This window comes from Protopterus annectens, chromosome 2.part1 (assembly GCF_019279795.1).
Source record: "Protopterus annectens isolate FY-2018-M chromosome 2.part1, PAN1.0, whole genome shotgun sequence".
In the NCBI taxonomy this organism is placed as follows: domain Eukaryota; kingdom Metazoa; phylum Chordata; order Ceratodontiformes; family Protopteridae; genus Protopterus; species Protopterus annectens.
In genome coordinates, this window is record NC_056729.1 from 1,164,959,006 (window position 1) to 1,164,981,992 (window position 22,987).

Consider the following 22,987-nt stretch of genomic DNA (forward strand, 5'->3'; position numbering starts at 1 on the left):
TCTAGTCTGCAATCGCCCACAAACTTGGTCAGACAGAGGCCATTGATGTTGGTCTTGATTTCAGAGAAGTAGATACTAAAAAGGAGAGTCCACAGCATCAAGACCCAGGGGACTCCACTTGTGATTGACTTATTTGTGGAGCTAGTGTTACCTATCCTGAGTTCTTCTGCTCTATCTGTAAGCCAGCTGGCTATTCACAAGGTTTATTCCTAATTTTGTGAGCTTGCCTACCATGCCTGAGTGGGGTTCTGTGTTGAATGCTTTGGCCAGGTCAAGGTTGGCAGTGTACACCATTCTGTCCATGGCTTTGGTGATGTTCTCGAAAAACTCCAAGTTGAGTAAGCATGACCTGCTCTTGATAAAACCAAACTAGGATGGATCCAAAGTCTGAAGGTTTACTGTGTCATTATTTATCGTGTCCATGATTATTCTTTCCATGGCCTTGCATATGATACTAGTCAGGCTTATCAGGTGGTAGTTTCCCATGGATGGCCTGCTCTTGTGCAAAGGGATAACAGCTGCAGTCCTCCATTTTCATGGCATGAGGCCTTTGTGGAAGATATGACTAAACAGTGGTTTTAGTGGCCCCAAAAGGTCATGTTTCATGCCATTAAGAGGCATCTTACAATATTATCAGGTACCCCTCAATGCAGTGTTTTGGGCCTTAGTGAGTGCATTAAGGACTTGTTCCTAATGATAATTGGGGGAGCTATGGTTGGTGATATTTCTTCAGAGGTGTCTGATGGAGGAAACAGGGTAACATTGGAGCTGAACTTATCAGCCAGTAGATCTGTTATATCCTACAGACGTCTTAATTTACAAATACATCAGCACATTACAAAGAACTGTCTTTGAAGTTTTGGATACAGCTGAAGACTGCCTTATAGTTGTTTTTAGCCTGGGAGGTTAATTTTATCTCAAATTTGGTATTAGTAGACTTAATTAGCCCCTGAACTGTTTATTTAGTTTAATGAGCGAGTTTTTACTTTACTGGGCATTCCATCTCTTATCACTGGCCACGATTTTCTTCCTTTTGTTATATAGCTTGTTAATGTTGGGATTGATGTTCGGCTTCCACTAGGGTGGCTTGTTTGTTTGTTTTTTTTTCCAAGTTTGTCCTGTGCTTATTTCAGTTTGCTACCACTGCTACTGTACAAATGTATACATGATTGTAAAGGGTTTTTGTCAACAACTGTGTTGTGTAGGCAGCAGTGTTCGCCAGGTTTAGGAGGGATGGGTGACTTTAAATTTTGCCAGGATGTCACTTAAAAGTTTGCCTTGGAATAGGTTTGAAAAGTTCCAGGGTTACTTGGTGTCCTGGGTTTTATTTTTATTTTGAAGGAGACAGCTTTGTGGCCTGACCTAACCAGTTAGGAAATTACAATCAGGAAGGCGGGGTGGTGCAATATTCCCCCCATGTTGGTGACTAAGTCAAGGATGCTGGCACCCCTACTGGGCATACAGACTAGCTGGGCCAGGGAATTCAGGTTCACAAAGTTCTGGAATCTCTGTTCCTGCAAGTCTGAGGTCTTGTATATTTCCTAGTTTACAGTGGGGTAGCTGAAGTGACCCATGAGTATGGTGTTGGGTTGAATGGAATGTGATTCAAGTTCATTTAAATAAACGATTGGGCTTCCTGGATCACGTAGAGGATCTATAGCTCACAAAGATATGGTACAGGACTGTGCATCATACTGCTTGACCAGCCTAGAGGTGCCATTGTTTTTGATGTAAATTGAGACACAACCACCTTTTGCCCCTTTCTGTGCAGTAGCTGGTCTAAATGTGTGAAAGGGATTGTAGTCCTGCACTGACATGCGTTCTCTGCAGATTTAAACCATGCCTCAGTAACTACATTGAAGTCTATATTCTCCAGGGTTAGGAGTTCTTCCAGGTAGTGGACCTTTGTTTCGACTCCTGACATTTAACAGTATCATCTTAACTCGGGAGGTGCAGTGGTGCAGCGGTTTGATTTGTCACCTCACAGCAAGAGGTTCTGCAGTTCAATTCCCAGCTGGCGTGCCTTCTGTGTGGAGACTGCATGTCCTCCCTGCATTTGTGTGGGTTTCCTCTGGGTGCTCCGTTTCCTTCCACGTTATAGAGACATGTGTCTGGAGCATTTCTCCCCGGGACTCCACTGAAAATTGGCTTGTTCCAAGTCAGACTTTCCCAGTAAACAAATGTTTAAAATAAATAAAATAAATATTTTAGATTATTCTGGATTGGTTTGGCTGGTTTATCAGGTTGGCAATGCTTAAAAAAGCACTATGGGGTCGACAAGGTTTCAGCCAATATTCATATGCCTAGAGGGGACAGGTGTGCAGACCATGCCAGGCAAAGCATTGTGATCTGTTAACCATATCCTTAAAGACCAACAAATACTGTAACACCTTTGAATGACAGTGTGCTTGTCCTAATCTTAAAACATGTTATGCAATAAATAACAGCAAATGATATGCATAAGTCTATAATACACATAAATTGATAACCTGTTTGGTGGGAAAGTACACGGTTTTAGTGTAATGTACAGCAGTTAAGTTATTACAGTTATGTTTCATTCACTGTCTCCACATCAGTGGCATCTTGAACTGCTGATAAAATGGGTAAGACCTTCAGTTTTAAAGGCTAGGTAGTCAACTTTTTCTTACCCACATAAATGTACACTCCTGTTTTGATGAAGGTCCCACCAGAATACATTTCAAGCACTAAAAGTTAACCTGTGGGAGAGTAACAAGAATCCTTACAACACAACCATGTGAATAACAGCCTCACCCCTAGAATTAGCTTCCAAGCTTGTAGTGATTTGTGAAAGTATGGACATTAGCCCAAAATACTACTGCTATTATGTGCTGTGTGGAAACATTCCTGCTGAACATGCTCCAACAGTGCCATGAAGTGTCCTGTTATATTTATCAAAATGAAAGGTATTACAATGGACTAGACAGGGTGATTGCTGCTGGTTGACATCTAATTTCTTTTGTTAAAGGAAACAAAAAACATTGATCAGTCTTTCTGAAAGATTTAGTTCTTCAACTATTATCCCTTAACTAAATGTGGCTTTCCAAAGTATTCAACAGATGTTCACCATCATTCTTGTAATTCAGTAAAAACTACAGTTAAATATAAGGGCTCAACGAGAAAGCTGTTATCACTACGGACATAAAGGAAAGAGATGTCGCCACACTGTGAAAGAGCACACTAAATAATTTAAATACATTAACGGCTACAATGGTTGCAGTCCAGATATTCTTCTCTCTGAAGAGAATGCTAGCAGGAAAACAGATTTCCATGAAATTAATACACAAATTCAAAAGGAGAAAAATAGCTTTTCCAACAAGAAGTTCAAATCCAAAGGTAATAATATTTGTCTTTTGTGCAGGCTGTAAGTAGAGGATAACTTTATGAAAATTTCTAAATAAAGCATTAACTGTTACCTGAAGAAGTGCATAAATATATGTACATACCGCAAAAGCGTGTACTTTGAAGAAAAAGCTATACAAGCATTAGAAAACTATGAAATAATTTAGCTTTGGAGGTAGACAATTAAGAGGATCCAATCCTTGAGACAAGGTCCATATCATCACAGGCTTCTTCCTGTTTTGAATGCGCAACTTTCTTGTGTTAGGCCTGTTGCGGGCTTATTTACAACTACTAGTACCATTGATACAAAAAGTGTACTGTTCAGAATTAATATCCTATCTCTAAAATGAAAAGGTTGTAGAGCTTCAAGATGGGATGAAAAAAATTGGCTCTCTGCTGGGTTAACAATGCCTGTCCAGGTCCAGTGGGAGCTGACGAGGATGCAGTGAGCAGAAATGAATATATACAGAAATCAGCTACTGTTTAAATGAAATGGAATTATCAGATCTGTTTTTTTTTTTGTTTTTTTGCCAGCTTGGTTTTCAGAAGCAATTCTGAATTAGTGGAAGTGGAAGGAAGACATACAAGTGTCTATGGAAAGGAAAATGTATGTGGCCGCTATCTGTCTCAGTGATGAATTATGGACCACAATGTGGAAAGCTGAATGCTCAGATGAGCAGCAAACAAGTCTACTTTGGGTATGCCTAAAGGTCTGCAATCTGCAGAAATTGTTCACTTTTTGGTCATCATATGTAATCCAGAGACATCTGCCTGTTTTTGAAATCCTTCAAGATATCATGGTGTCCCAGACAATAACATACACTAAGGAACAAGTTGTAATGAACTGTCCATTAACAAACTCACAATGCACTGTTGACAAGACCTTGTGCCACACACTTTGTTGATGTACCACACCCCTTACGTGTTCTACATACTGCTCAGCAATGATCCTGGATGAAAACTGTCCAGGAAAGAGTCCGGCACTCATGCAATGTAAGTAATTTATCTGAAGTTGATATAAAAATACTTTTATTAGGGGACTGGTGTGCTCGCTCTGGAAGATTTTGAAATGAAAAGATGTTTCTTTTGGGGACTAGTATGTTTACACCAAGATTTTTGAAGTGGGATCCCTAGCATACATAATTTGAAGTCTGCTGTCAGATGCTGTTGAGAGAAAGGGATATGAATGACATTCCCTTTGTTAAGCTGTGAGGGACAATACTCCCATCAAATAACTTTGTGCTTACTGAATTAAGTACTGCAAATCAGTTTCTTTGGAGTTTAATGCTTTATTCTGTACATTCTTTAATATGCATTCTCACATGAAGTCCTATACAAAGAACTATCGGAATGCAGGATGGTGTCTAACAGAGCCCTAAGATACTGTCTTGCTGTTACTATTGGGAGAGTGTATATCACAACATCGAAAGCATGGAATTACGAATCATAGAACATCGAACACAATACATCAAAAGAGGGAAAAAAACAACATGTGGAGTGCACGTGAAAAACACATTGCTACATGCAGGGGCAAGACACCCTGCACCCCCCCCACACCCCCTGCCACTTAAATATACCACTTCGGAGATCGAACTTCAGTGCACTACAGTGCGGAAACGGAAGATTTCCGTTTCCTACACTGTAGTGCGATCTCTGAGTTGGTATATTTAAGTAGCGGGGGTGTGGGGGGGTGCAGGGGGGCTTGCCCCCTGCCTACACCCTTAATGTTTCATGTCCCCATTGGGGACAGCCATTCACAACATTTCTATGTTTTGTTGGTTCGAGATATTGTGTTCGATGTTCTGTTCTTCGTAATTTTGAGCTTTCGATGATGTGATATAAACCCCTATTGGAAAAAGGAGACTTTGAAGGCTTGTAGTTCTTGCACGCATGAGTCTAAACACTCTTTAGCATTCACTAAAGCTACCTCATCTGAAGTCTGACAATGAAGAGCCATAAGGATGTAGAATGAGATATGACCCACAGCCCTTAGGTACATTTATTCAACGCAGTTGGGAGACTTTCTTCAGTAAGGCTTGCATCCCTTATATCGTTTTTATGCCAAGGGAAAAAAACTTTCATATGGACTGATTCTGCTACAACAAAGAAAATCATTGGGCATGACATATTATTTCTTTGATTTCGTGTAGATTAAAAACTGCATCTGCTAGTTAGTACTTTATAGCATCGAAAGGCTGCAGCAGAAGTTATTTCCTTTGACCTAGATATCCATGTTAGTGGTAGGTGAGGTAAACTGCACCAAGACATAATGCTACACATGTGAGTATGTATATAGTTATGCTGTATTTGCTAGTTCCTCATGTATGCAAACACTGGAATTACATGCTTCTGTAATTACTCTCAAAGATGTGGACAGCCCAAATATCAACTGGTTGGTAAACAAAGTGGAAATGTATTACTTGAACCTTCAGATATCTTCAGTGTCTTATCCAGTGGGATTCTGCTGAGTTACATAAGAAGATACAATTTAAATGGTAATCAAAGAAAAACACAAATTAAAAGTTCTGAAATTTTAAAATTCAGCTGCATACTTAAAACTAAAAATAAATAAAGTATCTTCTAAGACAAAGGATCCCCAAAACTCATGACTCTTAAAGCTTACATTCAATAGGATATTCACTCTACCTGTTTAACTTTACTGGGATCATCTTCAAATAGACAGTGTTCTTGTAGTCTTCTGTATAGCTGTACCAGGCGATTTGTCTGTGAGGACGATAAAGGGTCCCAAACAAGTTCCACAAAGCCTGCAATCAAAATATGTGTGTTTTGTCTTCTTCAGTTAAAGGAAATGGGTATGGAAACACCACACATAATCATAGCATAAGTTATTTGCTCTTAAAAGCTTGTACAAGAATCAGGACAGTAAACTATTAAAAATGTACCGAGAATCAGTTGACATACATACCAAAAGAAAGATCTTAACACTATAATTTAGTTGCATATCACTTTTTTAAAATGTTTATTCAACTGAACAGCGTAGCCAATTTTAGTAATGTGTTTATAAACTATTTTGGTATAAAGTGCTATACAATTGCATATTCTGATTCTATATACTACCAACCACAGCAAAAATAACAAACCAATTCTAGATGTCAGCAACTGTCTTAAAAACTACCCATTTATTTATGATACTTTAACTAGGAATGAATTCCACATGGACTTTCTTCAGCTATGGTGTGGGCCACAGCCAAATAATCAATAATACAGTACATGTTACAATGCTGCAAAACAAGATAGTTAAATAAACAAAAGCTACAATGTGAATAATATTCATATTATTAAAAAGAATAAAAGAGTAGTGATGCTATTTCTCTTGTACATTATCAAACAACCAAACAAGTTTTTAAAGAACTATATTAAAAAACAAGAATAGAGCAATTGACTACTAACCCAATTAATCCTTTCGCCTTGTTAAATGACAAATATTGAAATAACAAAATATACACAGTAATTTGCCTGTCATTGTTGACTGCACTTTTCAGCCCTGGATTCATCTTACCTCAAAAGGAATAAAATTATTGCACAGTGCCTCTCAGATGCACCCCCTAAAACAACAAATTACTGTACATTGTGGATAATGAGGCGATAAATTACAAAATGCTAACAAATACACACAAAACAAAAAAGTAAAAGTAAACAAAAAATAAAATGTACCCTGAAAGACTAGACAAGTGGGGCCAAGAAAACACACTTATAAAGATAACAAATAGGAAATGCATACCTATAACTTTCGGTACTACAGCTTTCTCCAGGACAGATGTTAACACTTTTGCATCAGGGTGCTCTTCTCTATAAGGCTCCATCATATTCACAGGTGGATGGCTGAACTTCTTTATTTCTTGAAACCATGGCATTTCTTCCCAGTCTAAATAATCAAGCTGAAAAATCACAGAATGTTAAAGTACTGGCAAACAAGGAAACAAAGCAAGATAAATGTCAGCCCATTTGAATCAAGGGCCATTAAGTTTACATCTTCACATTTCCAACAAGCATGCAATGACTGAAACAAAATTTCTAAACACTACTTTTGGTCACCTGGTATGAGTTGATATTCAAGGGAAACTTCTTGATGGATAAAAGACTGAGTTTATCTCTTCATCAGTCAGATCTCAGCAGATTTTTCTCAAAACCCCCCAATCTCCGCACTGTATGTACAAGGCTTCAGCCACTATTACAACAAAAAAAAGGCAGCACCTTGTATCAGAAGTAATGCTCAACCAGAGTGAAATAATAATCTTTTGTGGAATCTAGACACTGCTGTGTCAAAACGTATCCATCATGTCTAGTGACACCATCTGAGTACATTGCAGCAGCAAAGGTCTTAAATGTCCCTCATTAGGAATAGAATGTACTCAATGTGCTAGATAACTCTGCAGAAGTCCAGTATGGAGTAGAAAGTGTACATCTCCTCTGGAACTACAAAATGCAGTAAAAGAATCCCTATCTCTGTCCAAATGGACAGACACTATGGTCCTCCACTGCATTAAAGATCTGTCTTGCCCTAAGACCTCTGTCAAGATTGTTTGGTCCCTCTGCACAGCTCTTACAGAGGAAAGATGGGGAAAACCCAAGAGTTCTAAGACATGACCAACCACAATGACATCCGGAACACATTGTTCCTTCTGACAGCTTTTCAAGTCAGGGAAAATTTGAAGCTCACCACACCCCATGCCCCCTAGCTACAGCACTCAGATCAATGTGAAGACCTGCAAAGGCTGGACTGAAGGAAATTTCTTCTAATGCAGCTTGACTGAGTGGGGAGGAGAAAAGACTGCACAATGCTTTAATGCCTACCTCATTCAGAGGAGGCTTTTTCCTGCTATGGTGCTGAATGAATCTGAAAAACTTAAAAGAAAAAGTAAGCGGTGCAGTGGATTACTGATGGACCTCCACAATATTGAGGGCCTACTTTCTCTTCAAGAGGTTATCCACCAAGTCCACAGGAAGCTGGCCAAAGAGATATTCCCCCAAACTTAATAACTAATATGGAGTTTCTGAGCTCCTCTTTCAGTGAGGACAGTTTCAATCAAACCACCCTATGCAAGAACATACCACAGCTTGCGGTCCATGTAATCAAAATTGCAGCAGGCATCAGGGAATCCTTTTCTCTTTTCTGTAACCAGATTCTGAACAATTTCCTCCTTCAGTCTAGGAAGAAAGTAAGCTATTACACACTACTACATCTACTAGTGATAACAAGAATTCTGACAGGTGAGAATGTGCTAAGGGTTCTATCCCCAACAAAAAAAACCTTGGTTTTGTACATAAAACTTTCCTTCCCCCTTCTTTTTTTTCTTTTTCACACCAACTTGAGTACTTCGAGTGTCTGCAGAACTTTTTAGGTACCCCTGAAGGCAACTAAGGGACACAAAGTTGAAATGTAATGGGGTGCGATGACCCCAAACAAGTCACTTGAAGTGCCACTCATATGGTCACTCAGCCTAATTAGTCAAACTAAGACTGTGTAAAGCATTGTAAACTAGTAGTAGATGTCCTAGAAATTCACAGGTAAAATGCAAAATGGTATGCACATCCAATGTGCTCATTCTAGAGACAGGCAAAGCACTTAGCCTGAACAGTCACATAAGATGTTGCACAAAAAGCCTACAAAAACAGTGTGAAGACCCACTTAATGCTACTCTAAGTCTACATTTTCCCTGTAATGAAAGGACCCTTAATTAGAGGCTACTGTCAGGATGCAAAAGGTTAAGTATACAAACTTAGTTCACTTGGACTCCAGCAGTTAATGACAAAGAGGGACATAACTTTTTTCAGATAAATCTTTCTTAGAACTTCAAGAAATCTACAGGAAACAGTGAGGTACCAATGAATGGATTGGATCTCGGCAATAGGATACAGAAGCGTAGCTACTTCAAACTGACCACACTACAGTTAAGACCTTGCTCTTAACTCAGACATCAAATCATATCTAAGTATGGCTACTATACCTAGAAAGTAACATTGTGTGATGTAGTTTACTAGATTAATCATTCCTGTGCTTGCATTTACAAGCTTTAGTTTTATAGTAGCTATCAAGTGTCTTCTGCTGCTCCTAATTATTTACCTTGAGCATTACTTTCCTCTCTTACCAAAGTGTGTCTACTAAAAAATACCTCACACAATCAGCTGCAATGGCATAGAGAGAAAACGCCCTAAATACAAAGTAAACAACCCAAGTCTGATTACTGACTCGGGTACCTGCTCGAACTGTCAGGAGTAAAGGGAGGAGTAATGTGGAAATGTTGACTTGTCTCTCTCTTCATGAAAAGGGTGTTGGGTACACTTCAGGGATGCAGTGACTTGTGACCGAGTCTGTGGTGGAGTCTACAGGCCAAATGGAAGCACTGGCTCCTGGGGAGTGTGGGGCAATCATAAGGAGTTTTATCACTTTTGAAAGTACTGCATACAGTATTAACTATGTTCCACTTAGACACAATGAAAAACATGTTATTATTTCACCCTGTCCACCAATTCTCTCCTGGGAAGCCCTCATGACCTTAAATGGAAAACCTTTAATAGACTACAGTTGGAACAAATTAAACTGTATGTCCTTCAAAGCCAGATCTGCCACTCTGTGTCAGATAAACTGTCATTACAACTTGGCTTTACCCATAAATTAATGATTCTAAAATCTTTCCTCCAAGGTACAGCATGTTTCAATATGACAAAGTGCATATTCTGTTACCTTAACCTGCTCTATGCTCCCTCTGCAATTCCCTTTTGTCTTCAATACAGACACTTTAGTCTTCTTACTAAGGTACATTTTGTGCAAACCTTACAGGCAGTATGTATATTCATCTAACTCAGGTAAAAAACAGCTAATGATACTCTTTCTTGATTATACACTGATATGAAGTATGAAATGATAGTTATGAGAGACTTCACTGTGGAATGGAACTATATACATACTCATGTGTAGCATTATGTCTTGGTGCAGCTTACCTCACCTACCACTAACATAAAGTCTCACAAGAGAAAGTATATGACAATGTACTCTCACCCACTCCTGAAATCAAATGCATGGACTTGGCTACTGGCTGACACAATTAATGATTACTGCTCCAATTCTGCTTTCTGGTTACATAAGTCAAATGAGAGCACCATTTCAACTACTGTATAAAATGACAATGTTTCTGTTAATCTGATTTTGTTCTGAATTAGATCAGCTGGACACACCTCTAAACCTTGATCAGCTATCAAATATTTTAATGAAGTATACCCTTCAATACTTAACAGTATGCCACATATCCGTTAAAAAAAAGAGAAATAAAAAGTCAACAATTATATCAAGGATCACTTCTAACAAGGTTGCTTATGACTCTGCAATATCATTTAAAGAGTCTTTATCACGAGCATGAAGGAGTTAATAAAGAAATCCATGCTACTGCATAGAAAAAGAAATTTATTATCCCAAAAATGAATATGAATCTTGTCCCTAGCAATTGTAGCATAAAATTATCAGACTACAGAATCTGAACAAGTAATCTCAACCTGATCCTTTCCCATATCCTAGTGTTCTCCCAACATCTCATTAGTTGATCCACTGGTCCAGGTAAAGGTTACTACTCTTCTCAGTCTTGCAACCATCTTTTTCCCCATTGGTGCAGAAGTTGCTAAAAGAACTTAAGCCATATTCTCACTCAACAGATGGACTCACCTACTAACACATTTTCTCCAAATGCAATTATGTACATCAAAATTATCTTCATTAATCATGTCAGCAATACGTCATATTTCCTACACTATAAAAATCAGCCTTAACTATCTCCATCCTTAGAGGTGGCTTTTTCAATACCCACCCAATGTCCAACCTACAGCTCCTTTCTCCCTTAACATGGCCCCACTTCCATCCTACTTCTCCTTTCTCTCTCAGCAAAACTACTTGAAAAGTACACAGAGAAGCAGTCTAACAGCATGTTACATCAAAATGTCTCCTAGTTTCCAGCAATGTTTCTAACCTGGCCATAGTACACAGACAGCATTCACAAACTTTAAAGAGCATTTTAACTGAAACCTAAATCAGACTAAATATGCTGGTTATATGTTTTCTAGACATGTCTACTTATTTTGATACAGTAAACCATCGTTACCTCCTGAACAACTTTATTTGTGGTCTCTTGCAGCACTTCATTAATTGGTACACCAGCTGCCATGATACTATATTCCAAGTTGTTTACCAGAATGGTACAATTTCACCATCACAGATGACCCCTCCAGGAGTCCTTCCAACGCTCCATACCTTGACCTCTCCTTTTCACATAACTTGTTAAGAGTATGTCTGCACACTGTGGGTGAGACCGGCTCATACAGTGTGGTAATACTTCAGCTATACTCTACTCAAACTCATTGGCCTCCAGTGTTTTCACACAACTTCACTGCCTTTACCATGATCTAAAAGTGGAGAGCACTATAAGGACTACTCATTAATGCTGCTCAATTAAAGTTGTTGTTTTTCACCCTAGCAGCAGGCCCTCTAACTCCTTATAGATACACATCTATTATAATCACCCACCTGAGGTAATAAGCAATGTAAAACTGTTTGGAGTCTCAACACAGTTTAAATTAAAGTTTGTGAGATATATTCAATTTACTAGTTTAAAAACACATTGAAAGTTAGGCCTTCTTAGAAGGATTAGACCCTTTATGGCAGCATGTCTCACTGCAGGCTATCTTCCTACTAGTCTGCTATATGCCTGTAATACTTTTATTAACCAATATTCAGTTAACTCCACCAGATATGAGCAAACAGAACTGTCAGAACTACCTCTCTCATCCTACCAAAACTCATTATCAAGGTTCCCCAAGACAAAGTGGCAAGACTTCAAAATTGCACATGCTGCCCTTTACCACCCTACTATATCCTGCCATTCAATATTTGATAAACTAGTATACACCTTATTACAAACTATGCTAAGCTACCAATTCACCTGACTCAAACACCCAAGGCTGTAAATAATGCTGTCAATTTTCTCTTCTGTTGTTTCCAAACTGCTGAACTCCTTACCATTCATAACAAATAAACTACCCTGAAACAATTATTTAGGAAAACCATCAAAAAAGAAGTAAGCTATGACTATGCACTACATGACCCAATTTCAATTAGTGGCAGAAGAAGTTGGAAGAGCATGGCAGGGTAAGTGGAAGTGAGTGGCCACAGCTAGCTCTCCCATCCTTGGGGGAAGAAGGCAGTCTGGCTTGCTACAGTTCTGACCCTACCAGGAATGCTCTGATCTAGCATGCAACATTTATAGGCTGGAGTGACAACCACACTGCAAATTAGTCAGGGGGACTAGACATGTGTAGATGCAAGCATGTGTCACCGAACAAAAGAAGTGACTGCAGAAGCTACTAGCTGCCAAAGGAAGGGATTAGGCCAGGAAGTATGGGTGTTTCACACATAAGATGGCTTACACCTAAGCACTTGATTCTCACACTGGAAGGACATAAATGTACCTTTGGGCTCTTGCCCTGTTCTGAATTACCTTGCACTGATGAGAAACACATTGTTGCTAGGAAGACCATAGTACAATTGTGTAAGATCTTATTTTAACAGTAGATATCCTACTTGACATTGTTGCAATATTCCTGGGATATCCTGCTGATGTCAGTCGAACGTCTGGGTAGCATACAAAAGCATTTACATCTTCTTGGCTCTATATGTCAGACATATGTCCTACCTGCAAGGTATGCAAGTATATACGACGTACAAGCTCTTGATCCTCAGAACATCTTTGCTGCCAGTACGAATGTTACATTTGAATTCAGTTTGTAAGACGTTCACCAAGTTGATTCCACTACTGAGCCTTCTACAGATAAGTGCCCCATTGGGGTCTCTTCCTTTCTTTTTACTACCTATTACCTTAAGTTACAAGTCATCCAGGAATGCATGGGTTTGTGGACTGTTTACTGAAATTCTGAAGAATAGGCATAACTGGAGCAAATACTGTCTTGCCATGACAAGTTTTTCCATTATAGCAGAAGCGATGAACCATTTGTCTAGATAAGGAAATAATTTTCTTACTCCCAGTAGACTTGTGTGGGCAGAGAATGGAGTCATACATTTGGTGAGCACCTTGGGGGCTATGTGAGACCAAATGGTAACACTTTGAATTGATAATGACTGGCTCCCATCCAGAAGCACATAAATCTCCTGGACAGTTTGGGTATCTTGATATTTAGATGAGCAACCTAAAGATCCACAGAACACATCCAATGTCCTGCCTGCAAGCAAGGCAGGATGGACTGCACCATGACTATCCAGAACTGACTTCTTCATGTATCAATTAAGATGGCTAAGGCATAAAATAGGTTTGAGCTCCTGCGGTTTTTTGCATTCCAAAGAGATACTGGAGAAATATCTGGACTGTCTCTGGTCTGGTGTGACCTCCTGGATGGCTCTTTTTTGGCAGAGGATTTCCACCTCCTGTTCTCCTACCCTCCTTTGACAGGGTGGCACTGCTAGAGGATGGTAGGATAGGTGTTTGGGCATTATTAAAAATGGTATAGAGTAGCCTCTGGATTTGAACTCTGTGATCAAAATGTCTTGCATGATGGCCAGCCACACAAGGGGTGCAGGCAGAGATGTCCCCCAAGTCCCTGCAGAGTAGACAAGTTGAGGAATGATTAGAGGTCATATTTTCTGGGCCTGGAAGAGGAGCACTGAAACTCTTGTTAATTGTGGCCACCTCTGCGGACTGCGTCTCTGGCAGTGGCTACCCTAGCTGCTCCCCCTGCTTTGGGAACTTCTACTGAAAGGCTGTTGGTTCTGTTGCTTTTGGGATTTTCAAAACCAAAGTTTCTTGGTCCCATTTTGGTTTATTTGGTAGGACATTTGCAGGGCCAAAAAACCTGACCCCAACAGATGTGAAAACTTTTCCCTCCTGCTAACAATACTACAGCTTATCCTTGACCTTCTGCCCAAACAGAGAAGATCTGTCAAATGGGACATGACAAACGATGCCTTAAAGTGGTGTTCAAATCCAGTAAGTTGAAGTCAGGCCTGATGCTGCACTGTGATGGCTGAACCAGCTGATCTGGCTGCTCCGTTCACTGCATTATGTAACTGTCTTACAGATAAAGTGAAGAAAATGTTGGTGGCCACAGGGTTTCCAAATGCTTGTGAAGATTCCCAGTGGCAAGTGCCTCAGAGTTTTGATGGTCTGGGCATCCTCAGGATCTCCTCCTTGTTGGTGTTGCTGATACTGTGATGGAATCCACAAGAGACCCATTACTCCAATGGGGTCTGTCGTTGGGGGTCCAGAGTACTCTGGCTTGCAAAAAATGGGTCTGCTGACATCTGGCTCCCTCCAGTCTTTGAAACAGACCATACTGATCAGTTGATCAGGTGGCGGTTCCATCCAAGTCACTGGGGATGAGGACTAGCATGCTTTCTGTACGACCACTTCTTTCTTAGGAGAGGTGGGATGTACTGGCCAAGATCCCTCCTGCCTCACCATCTTCAATGTCTCACCAAATGTAGTTTTCTCAGAATGGAACTGTAGAGAAACCTCTCCTTCATCGATATCCAAGTCTGGAGAGGGAGAGATAGACTGAAGGGGTATCTAAGTAACAGATAAGAGGGTAATCTTAAAAAATGGTATGAAACAGCCTTTGGATGTAATTTCCCCCTGATCCATTTGCCCTATGTGATAGCCATGCACATAAACAGATGCAGGGAAAGACATCTCTCAACTGCTTCCATAGAAGGAGAGTTCGGCAACCCTTCAAGATTCATACAGATGGAAAGAGAAGATGATACAAAAACTGTGAAAATGGAAGCTCTTGCCTATGGATATGGATAAGATGCAAAAAGTAAAAATGTTTTTAGTCCCTCTAGTTTTATACATGTCAGGCATATTTTTAACAACCAGAGGATATGCTGTGAGTAATAATTAATAAAGAGTTAAATGATTTTATCTGGGAGGGCAACAGTCAAGTGGGAAAGTTGATCCTTTCAATAGAACAAGGTGGTTTAAGACTGCCAGATTTGAACAGATGTTTAAGAGCTAAACAGTTGCAGCTCTTATACAAAACACAAGCGGAAAGCTAAAATCCAAAGTGGAAAGGGATGATGATGAAGGTGGGGAGATTCAAGAAATATGGAGAGAGTGGAATTTTGGATACAGATCATTACAGAAAAACAACAGTCATACAGAATATTACATTCAATATGCAGTAGAAAGTATACTAAGAACTAAGCCAACAAAGGAATGGAGAAAGGAGAGTCTGTCAATAGGAATGACTGCAAAAAGAATAGGCAAGAGGGGACTCAAATTTATTGGAAGAAGCCTGCAAAGGATCCAAGGAATTGGGAGCACATAATTAGAGAGGGAATGATAAAAGAGTGAGAAGGGGCCAAGACGACATTTGGACTGTAGGCTAGAGACTGCCTGCCTACCCTGTCAGGGACTGATATCAACATATAGGCAAAGAAATCTACTTATTCTCTATCTTAACAATGTAGGGGTTTGGTGGTGGGTATTTATTTATTAATCACTGGATAATGGGTATTGAATGTGTTTATGCAATGTGAGCTACCTCTTGCAGGTCATACGTGTTATTTTCTTTCTTACGTTACTCTTTGATACTGCTGTATCTATGTTATTTACATTGCATTTCTCCTGTGAGCTGACATTTCTAATTTTGTTTAAGTTGCACTTGTGTGGTCCTAAATGACAATAAAGTTTCTCTGAATCTTGAATCTTTGAAAAAAAGGATAGAAGAATCCTGTGTGAAAGACCTGCACTGGTTGAGTTTTTAGTTAAATTTAGAACAAAAACAGCTGTTAAAAATGGGATAATTAGTATGGCATATAAAATATTGCTCGATAACTATAGGAATCAATCAGAGGAGGTCAGGAAAGATTGGGAAAACAGGCTAGATAAGTAATTCACAATGAAACAATGGGAGGACATATGTATGGCTCCCAAACATGCAACAAAATCGAAGAGAGTTAAGATTTTTACTTGAAACTGTTTGCAGGGGTACTTTTATACCCCAGGCAGACTCCAAAGAATTTTTCCTCACGTAGATAACACATGTTGGAGGTGTGATGGGGAAGAAAACTGTACCTGGGAGTATATGTTTTCTGACTGTAATGAGGTGGCAGACTTAAAAATTCCCTACAGAGTAGTCTGTCAGGAATACTGGATGAGCAAATGATTGTAACTAAGGAAATATTTTTTTTGAGCTGGGATAAAGGATCTGAATTGCCTACACATAGTAAAGCCTTGGAATCTTTAGAAAATTTTAAGAGTAAATTACACAGAACAAAAATAGAAAACGTGGGAACAATACATGAAGAAATTGGATTGATTATATTACATAGAAGAATATATGTGATGTATAATGTTTGTTAATATGGTTTACTTTTAAATAAATGTAAGTCTGCCTTTGTCACAAGTGATATTTTAATAAAGGTGTTCAAATACAATACCCCTGACATGGTAGACCCTGATGAAGCATATAGCAACATGTGTTTATTTCAGAGTTTGAACTCCAATGAATGAACTGATTTCTCTGTACTAGCTGTAACATTAGTGCTACAGATTGATTGCAATTTTTCCTGAATGCGTTCTAAAATAGAATTTTGATATGAACTTGGACAGTAAAAGTGCTTTATCATTATTTTAAAGAAACATTCCGTTGAATGTGTTTTTAACATCTCAAGTCTGTTGTACTAGTTGCAATGGAAAAGGCTTTCTGCACATACTGAACCAAAGAAGGTCTTACCGTTAGGCAAATTAGGTGGCCATGTAGGTTACCACACAGCTAGGGGTGTTAACTGTGACGTTTATTTATTTAAGAAATATAGACTCCGTGTTTTTTTTTTACTTAAACAATCCAAAACCAACAGGTGGATGCTGTGAATACCAAAAATTAATAAACAGGCAGCAACAGCCAAAATTCAATGTTTATTTAAACGCTTTCATCCTGGTGAATCCAGGACTTCATCAGAATAAAATGTTGAGGGAAAAAATATAAAACGTACATTAAGCTGGATGCATAAGTGTGCACACCCTTAAACTAATACTTTGTTGAAGCACCTTTTGATTTAATTACAGCATTCAGTCTTCTTAGGTACACACCTGTCATCAATTAAAGAGACTCTGATTAACCCCAAATAAAGTTCAGCTGTCCTAGTAGGATTTTCCTGACATTTACTCAGTTGCCTGCAACAGCAAAAGCCATGGTTAGTAGAGAGCTTACAAAGCATCAAAGGGATCGCATTGTTGAAAGTATCAGTCAGGAGAAGGTACAAAAAAAATTTCCACAGCACTGGATATACCATGGAACACAGTGAAGACAGTCATCAAAAAGTGGAGAAAACACGGGACAACAGTGACGTTGCAAAGAACTGGAAGTCCCTCCAAAATTGATGAAAAGACAAGATGAAAAATGGTCAGGGAAGCTGCCAAGACACCTACAGCAACACGAAGCAGCTGCAGGTATTTTTGGTCAGTACTGGTTGTGTACTACATGTGACAACAATCTCCCGTATTCTCCATATGTCTGGGCTATGGGGTAGGGTTGCAAGATGGAAGCCTTTTCTTACACAGAAAAACATCCAGGCCCAGCTAAAATTTAGAAAACAATACATCGAGTCTCCCAAAAGCATGTGGGAAAATGTGTTATGGTCTGATGAGACCAAGGTTGAACTTTCTGGCCACAATTCCAAAAGGTACATTTGGCGCAAAAACACTTTGAATCATCAAAAGTACACCATCCTCACGGTGAAGCATGGTTGTGGCAGTATCATGCTTTAGGGTTGCTTTTCTTCAGATGGAACTGGGGCTTTAGTCAAGATGGAGGGAATTATGAACAGTTCCAAATACCAGTCACTTTTGGCCCAAAACCGTCAGCTGTCTGCTAGAAAGCTGAAGATGAAAAGGAATTTCACCTTTCAACAGGACAATGACCCTAAGCATGCATCCAAATCAACAAATGAATGGCTTCACCAGAAGAAAATGAAAGTTTAGGAATGGCCCAGCCAGAGCCCAGACCTAAATCCAATAGAAAATCTGTGGCGTGACCTGAAGAGGACTGTGCATAAGAGATGCCCTTGCAATCTGACAGATTTGAAGAGCTTTTGCAAGGAAGAGTGGGCAAATATTGCCAGGTCAAGATGTGCCATGCTGATAAGACTCCTACCCAAGAAGACTGAATGCTGTAATTAAATCAAAAGGTGCTTCAACAAAGTATTAGTTTAAGCGCGTGCACACTTATGCAACCAGCTTACTGTACATTTTTTATTTTTTTATATTTTTTCCCCTAACAGACTTGTTTGTTTTTCAACTGAATTGTACAGGTTACAGGTCACATTAAAGGTGGGAAAAGTTTTGAAATGATTTATTGTGGTCTCACTTTTTATATCACAAAAACCTGGCATTTTAACAGGGGTGTGTACACTTTTTATACCCACTATATGTCCCTAGCCTTAAGCAGCATTCTACTATCACCCAGAATAATGCCTCAACACAAATAAAAAATTGTTAACTTTAAGAATTGGCTTAGTCTCTGGTGTCATTCCAAGGGGATCCAGTACCTGACAGGCTGGGAAGACATGACTGACAGACTATGAGGCTTTGCCAGAGATGGCCTGCATCTGTCTCCTTTGGGCTTCAGGCTTCTGGCATTGGCTCTTGCTTCCCCCATAGTGCCTTTTTTAGGCAATGCCATGAGATCAAAACTACCAACATGACAATTTCATCAAAATGCAAATCAAACGTCATGCTGCTAAACCCTAGGAGTCTAAACATGAAAATGTACTCATTGCAAGCATTCTGAAACCTGGAAGATGCAGACGTTTGTGTAGTCAGAAACCTGGCTAAAAGCTGCAGAGAGCAGCCCAGCAATACCAGGTTACTCATTCTATCATACATTCAGACCCCAAACCATGGGCAGCAAAGCAAAAGGAGGTGGAGTTTCAATATATATTAAAGACATACACACCTCCAGGCTGGTCAAACAGTTTGACGCATAAGAGACACTCAAGGTGCAGTTAACCGTTGACAAGACCCCTATTCAAATCATAGCTAGCTATAGACCCCCAACTTTGACTCAAGATGCCCACTCCACCTATCTGGACCTCTTTGAATCTATCAAGATTCAAACCTTTACCCTGATCCTGGGCGACTAACTATCCCACCATAAACTGGAAGAACTACTCATGCCAAAACACAAATGCCCACAGATTCCTTGATTTCATCAATGCAAATGCCTTGGACCAACTGGTCGACACCCCAACAAGAGGTGATAATATCTTGGACTTTGTATTAACCAACATGAGTGACCATTGCAGCATCCCTACAGTGTCATCTTCCCTGATAGGATCTGACAACAAAGCGGTCACTTTCAAAGTCACCATCTACCCTACCCCCTGAAGGAAGGTATATACAGCTTCACAGCCCCTTCCCCTCCATAGGAACTGGCACAAATGTCCAAACCTACAAGTACTATACAAGTATTTATATAGCTGCATGGAATCAGGAATACCCGACAAGAAAAAATCCTCCTCCTCAAGGAAGAGTAAACCTGTCTGGTGGACATTTGCAATAAATAAACTCTATAATAAAAGGAAAAAAAAATTGTTGTCCAGGACCAAGAAGGAGCAGGTGCCTAACTGGAAGCAATCTCTCCTTAGCATGAACAAGCAAATAAGAGCACTAGTGAAATCCTCCAAAGCAAAGTTCGAGTCCAAACTGGCCACATCTACTAAAGATAATCATAACGCCTTCTTCACATATGTCCGCAATCTCAAAGGAAGCAGAACTGGTTCAGCTCAGAACTGGTGGTCAAGGACACCACATACACAAACGCTGTAGATATTGCCAACTTGCTGGCAGACAGGTTCAGCAAAAACTTCACTCCTCTGTCCCCCATCAGTAAAACAGGACATCCCCAGTACCTGCCCCCCTCCCCTTATCTCTAAGGAGCAAGTCATCACTGCCCTCTCAAAGGCAAAAAATACAGCCTCCATGGTACCCAATAACATCCCAGGTTGCATCTTACATGAACTCAGGCAGGAACTTGTGGCACCATTAGGCACCCTAGTCAACCAAAGCCTGAGTACCGGCTTCATCTCAGCTGAGTGGAGGAGCCACTGTTATCCCTGTGCACAAAGGCGGTGTGTCCACCGATCCAGGAAATTATAGACCCATCAGCCTAACCAGCCTGATCTGCAAGGCCATTTAACAGATTATCTTGGGCCTCATTAACAAGGAGATTGGCAACTTCCAAACACTCAATCCCACACAATTTGGTTTCATCAAGGGGAGGTCATGCCTGTTAAATTTGGTCGAATTCTTTGAGACAGTCACCAAAGCCATGAACAAGGGGAAGACAGTGCACAGAGCCTACCCTGACCTGACCAAAGCCTTTGATACTATTCCCCACTCAGGTAGAACAGATAAACTCTCTCAGCTAGGCATCAATCTGTATGTTACTAGATGGGTAACAAACTGACTTACCGATAGAACCCACTTAGCCAAAATTGGGGAAGCCACCTCAAGCAGTAGACTCATATCAAGTGGTGTACCCCAGGAATCAGTCTTCGGGCCACTGTTGTTTGGGATATACTTTTCTGAGGTGCAGGCCACAACCAGTGGGCTATGACTAACCACGTTTGCAGAAGACTGCAAGCTGGGCACTGTCATCAATTCTCATAGTGATTTGGACATCCTCCAAGAGGGTCTCACCCAAACAAATGACTGGTGCCAGAAACATGGCCTCAAACTGAATGCAAAAAAATGCATCTGGGGAGCATGATGTCCCCACAAATTATCACATTAATAACAAGGTCCTAAGCATGCAATCAGTCATAAGGGACTTCTGCACCCAGGTTGATAGTAAACTGACTTTTGACCACCATATTGCCTCCTTTGTATGGAAAGCTTTCTACATGGCCCACCTTATTAAGAAGGGTATCTCATCCAGGGATAAGGAGGTCATAACATCCCTGTAGTCTTCCCTTATAAGACCTATTATTGAGAACAAATCCCCTTTTGGCATGTACCTCACAAAGCACATGCATCAGCTGGAGAGACCACAGAGATTTCTCACCAGGAGAATGCAGGGCCTCAAGCATCGACCCTACAAAGATGGGCTAAAAGCCCTGTCCCGCTACTCAGTCTCATACAGACTCCTCAAAGGTGACCTCTGTCTGGCATACAAAACAATCTCAGATGCCGCCTTGATGGGACTGCTGCATATCAACAAGTCCAGCTCGCACGACTTCAACCTGGTCTGTGACATCAATAGGACTTCTTGGGGGACAGATTTGTGTCCCAGAGACACCTCCTTTTGTGGAATAGATTCTCTCTCCAAGTCAAGCAGAGTACCTCTTTAAACATTTTTAAGTGCAAACTGGATAACTGGATGGGGGACAGAAAATACACCCCTGGGATTTCACCTGTGGCCCTGCTGGACAGGGGAATCAGGTGCTGACTTGTCGGAACATGGGCTAATTCTTGGCTAGGTTTGTAAGAGCCTCAGGGCCAACAGCCTAGTAACTTCTTATGCTCCTATAATCCTATATTACTCTGTTCATTTGTTCTTTCTCTTTCTACAAATCTGACATCAGAGAGATACTGAAAGTGGTTGCCTTTTCTGGGTAGGAGTGAGGAGGTATGCTGTCTGCATGTATGACACCAACAACTTCAACTGCATGACTGTGGCCATTTATTCCTTTGGTGTCATCTTACAGGTCCATAGGTTGTTATACTAAGCTAACGACCACTAGGTCCTTACAAGTCTAGCCGCATATCCCAAACAATTTCAGTCCCGAATATCATGGGTATCTTCTGTGGGGGGGGGGGGTGCTAGTAGGGAGGTAACTAAGGAATTTATAAAGGGGGGGGGTGTTAGCTAAGACAATACTTTTCTTACTGATGGCCTCTGTCTAAGGGATGTGGGGGCCAAACCGGGGGTAAATTTATAATTTCCAGTCTAACTGTCAAGATTTCATTTGAATGGGGTCATGAATGAACTCTCTTTTACACGGATAGGAAGCCTATTCCATAGTGTGGGGATCCTTTGGGACAAATATCTGTCTCTACAACATGCTCTGTTTATGTGGTAGGTAGGTCTTGAACTCAGGACCCTGTACACTATATGCTGAATTGAGAAAGGGTGTAGACCTGAAAGCTTTGTTGTTTTAATAAAGAAGTTTCTTGACGTTGGGCTTTTTTTCTTCAGCATATTGGAGTTTTATTCCAGTTTTACAGCAATCTCCTTGTTCTGCCCTGTACAGTATAGTCCGAGCAATGTACAACTACATAATTTGAGTTGTAAATGGAAATGGCTTTGGTGAGGCTCAAACCGTAAATGACTACATGCAAGGCATATGCTCTAACCACTACACTATTACACTACTATGTCACAAGCAAGTTCAGAACCCAGTATCTAGTGTTTCTGATGCTGTTTTTTTTTTTTTTTTTTGTACATGTGCAACAGATCCTTCAGGGCAGGGCCTGTAAGCCAGGCAAACATCCCCTCTCAGAAGCCTGCAAAAGACTGAAAACAGAGACAGAGCCTTTAAATGATCAGTGTAGGACAGGGTATTCATGCCCTGAATACCCCTGGTAAGACACCTTTGTGGGTATTCCAA

The 22,987-nt window shown here is 40.3% G+C and overlaps 1 protein-coding gene across 1 annotated transcript in view; it reads right to left on the reverse strand.

Moving 5' to 3' along the window:
- Positions 1-22,987, reverse strand: part of GCFC2 (GC-rich sequence DNA-binding factor 2) — an 881,623-nt gene that overhangs the window by 181,000 nt on the left and 677,636 nt on the right. Inside the window, exons 12-13 of the mRNA XM_044062700.1 lie at positions 7,103-7,259; positions 6,007-6,125 (exon numbers count right to left, since the gene is read on the reverse strand). Coding sequence (XP_043918635.1) covers positions 6,007-6,125; positions 7,103-7,259 — 276 coding nt within the window. The remainder of the gene's footprint in view (positions 1-6,006; positions 6,126-7,102; positions 7,260-22,987) is intronic.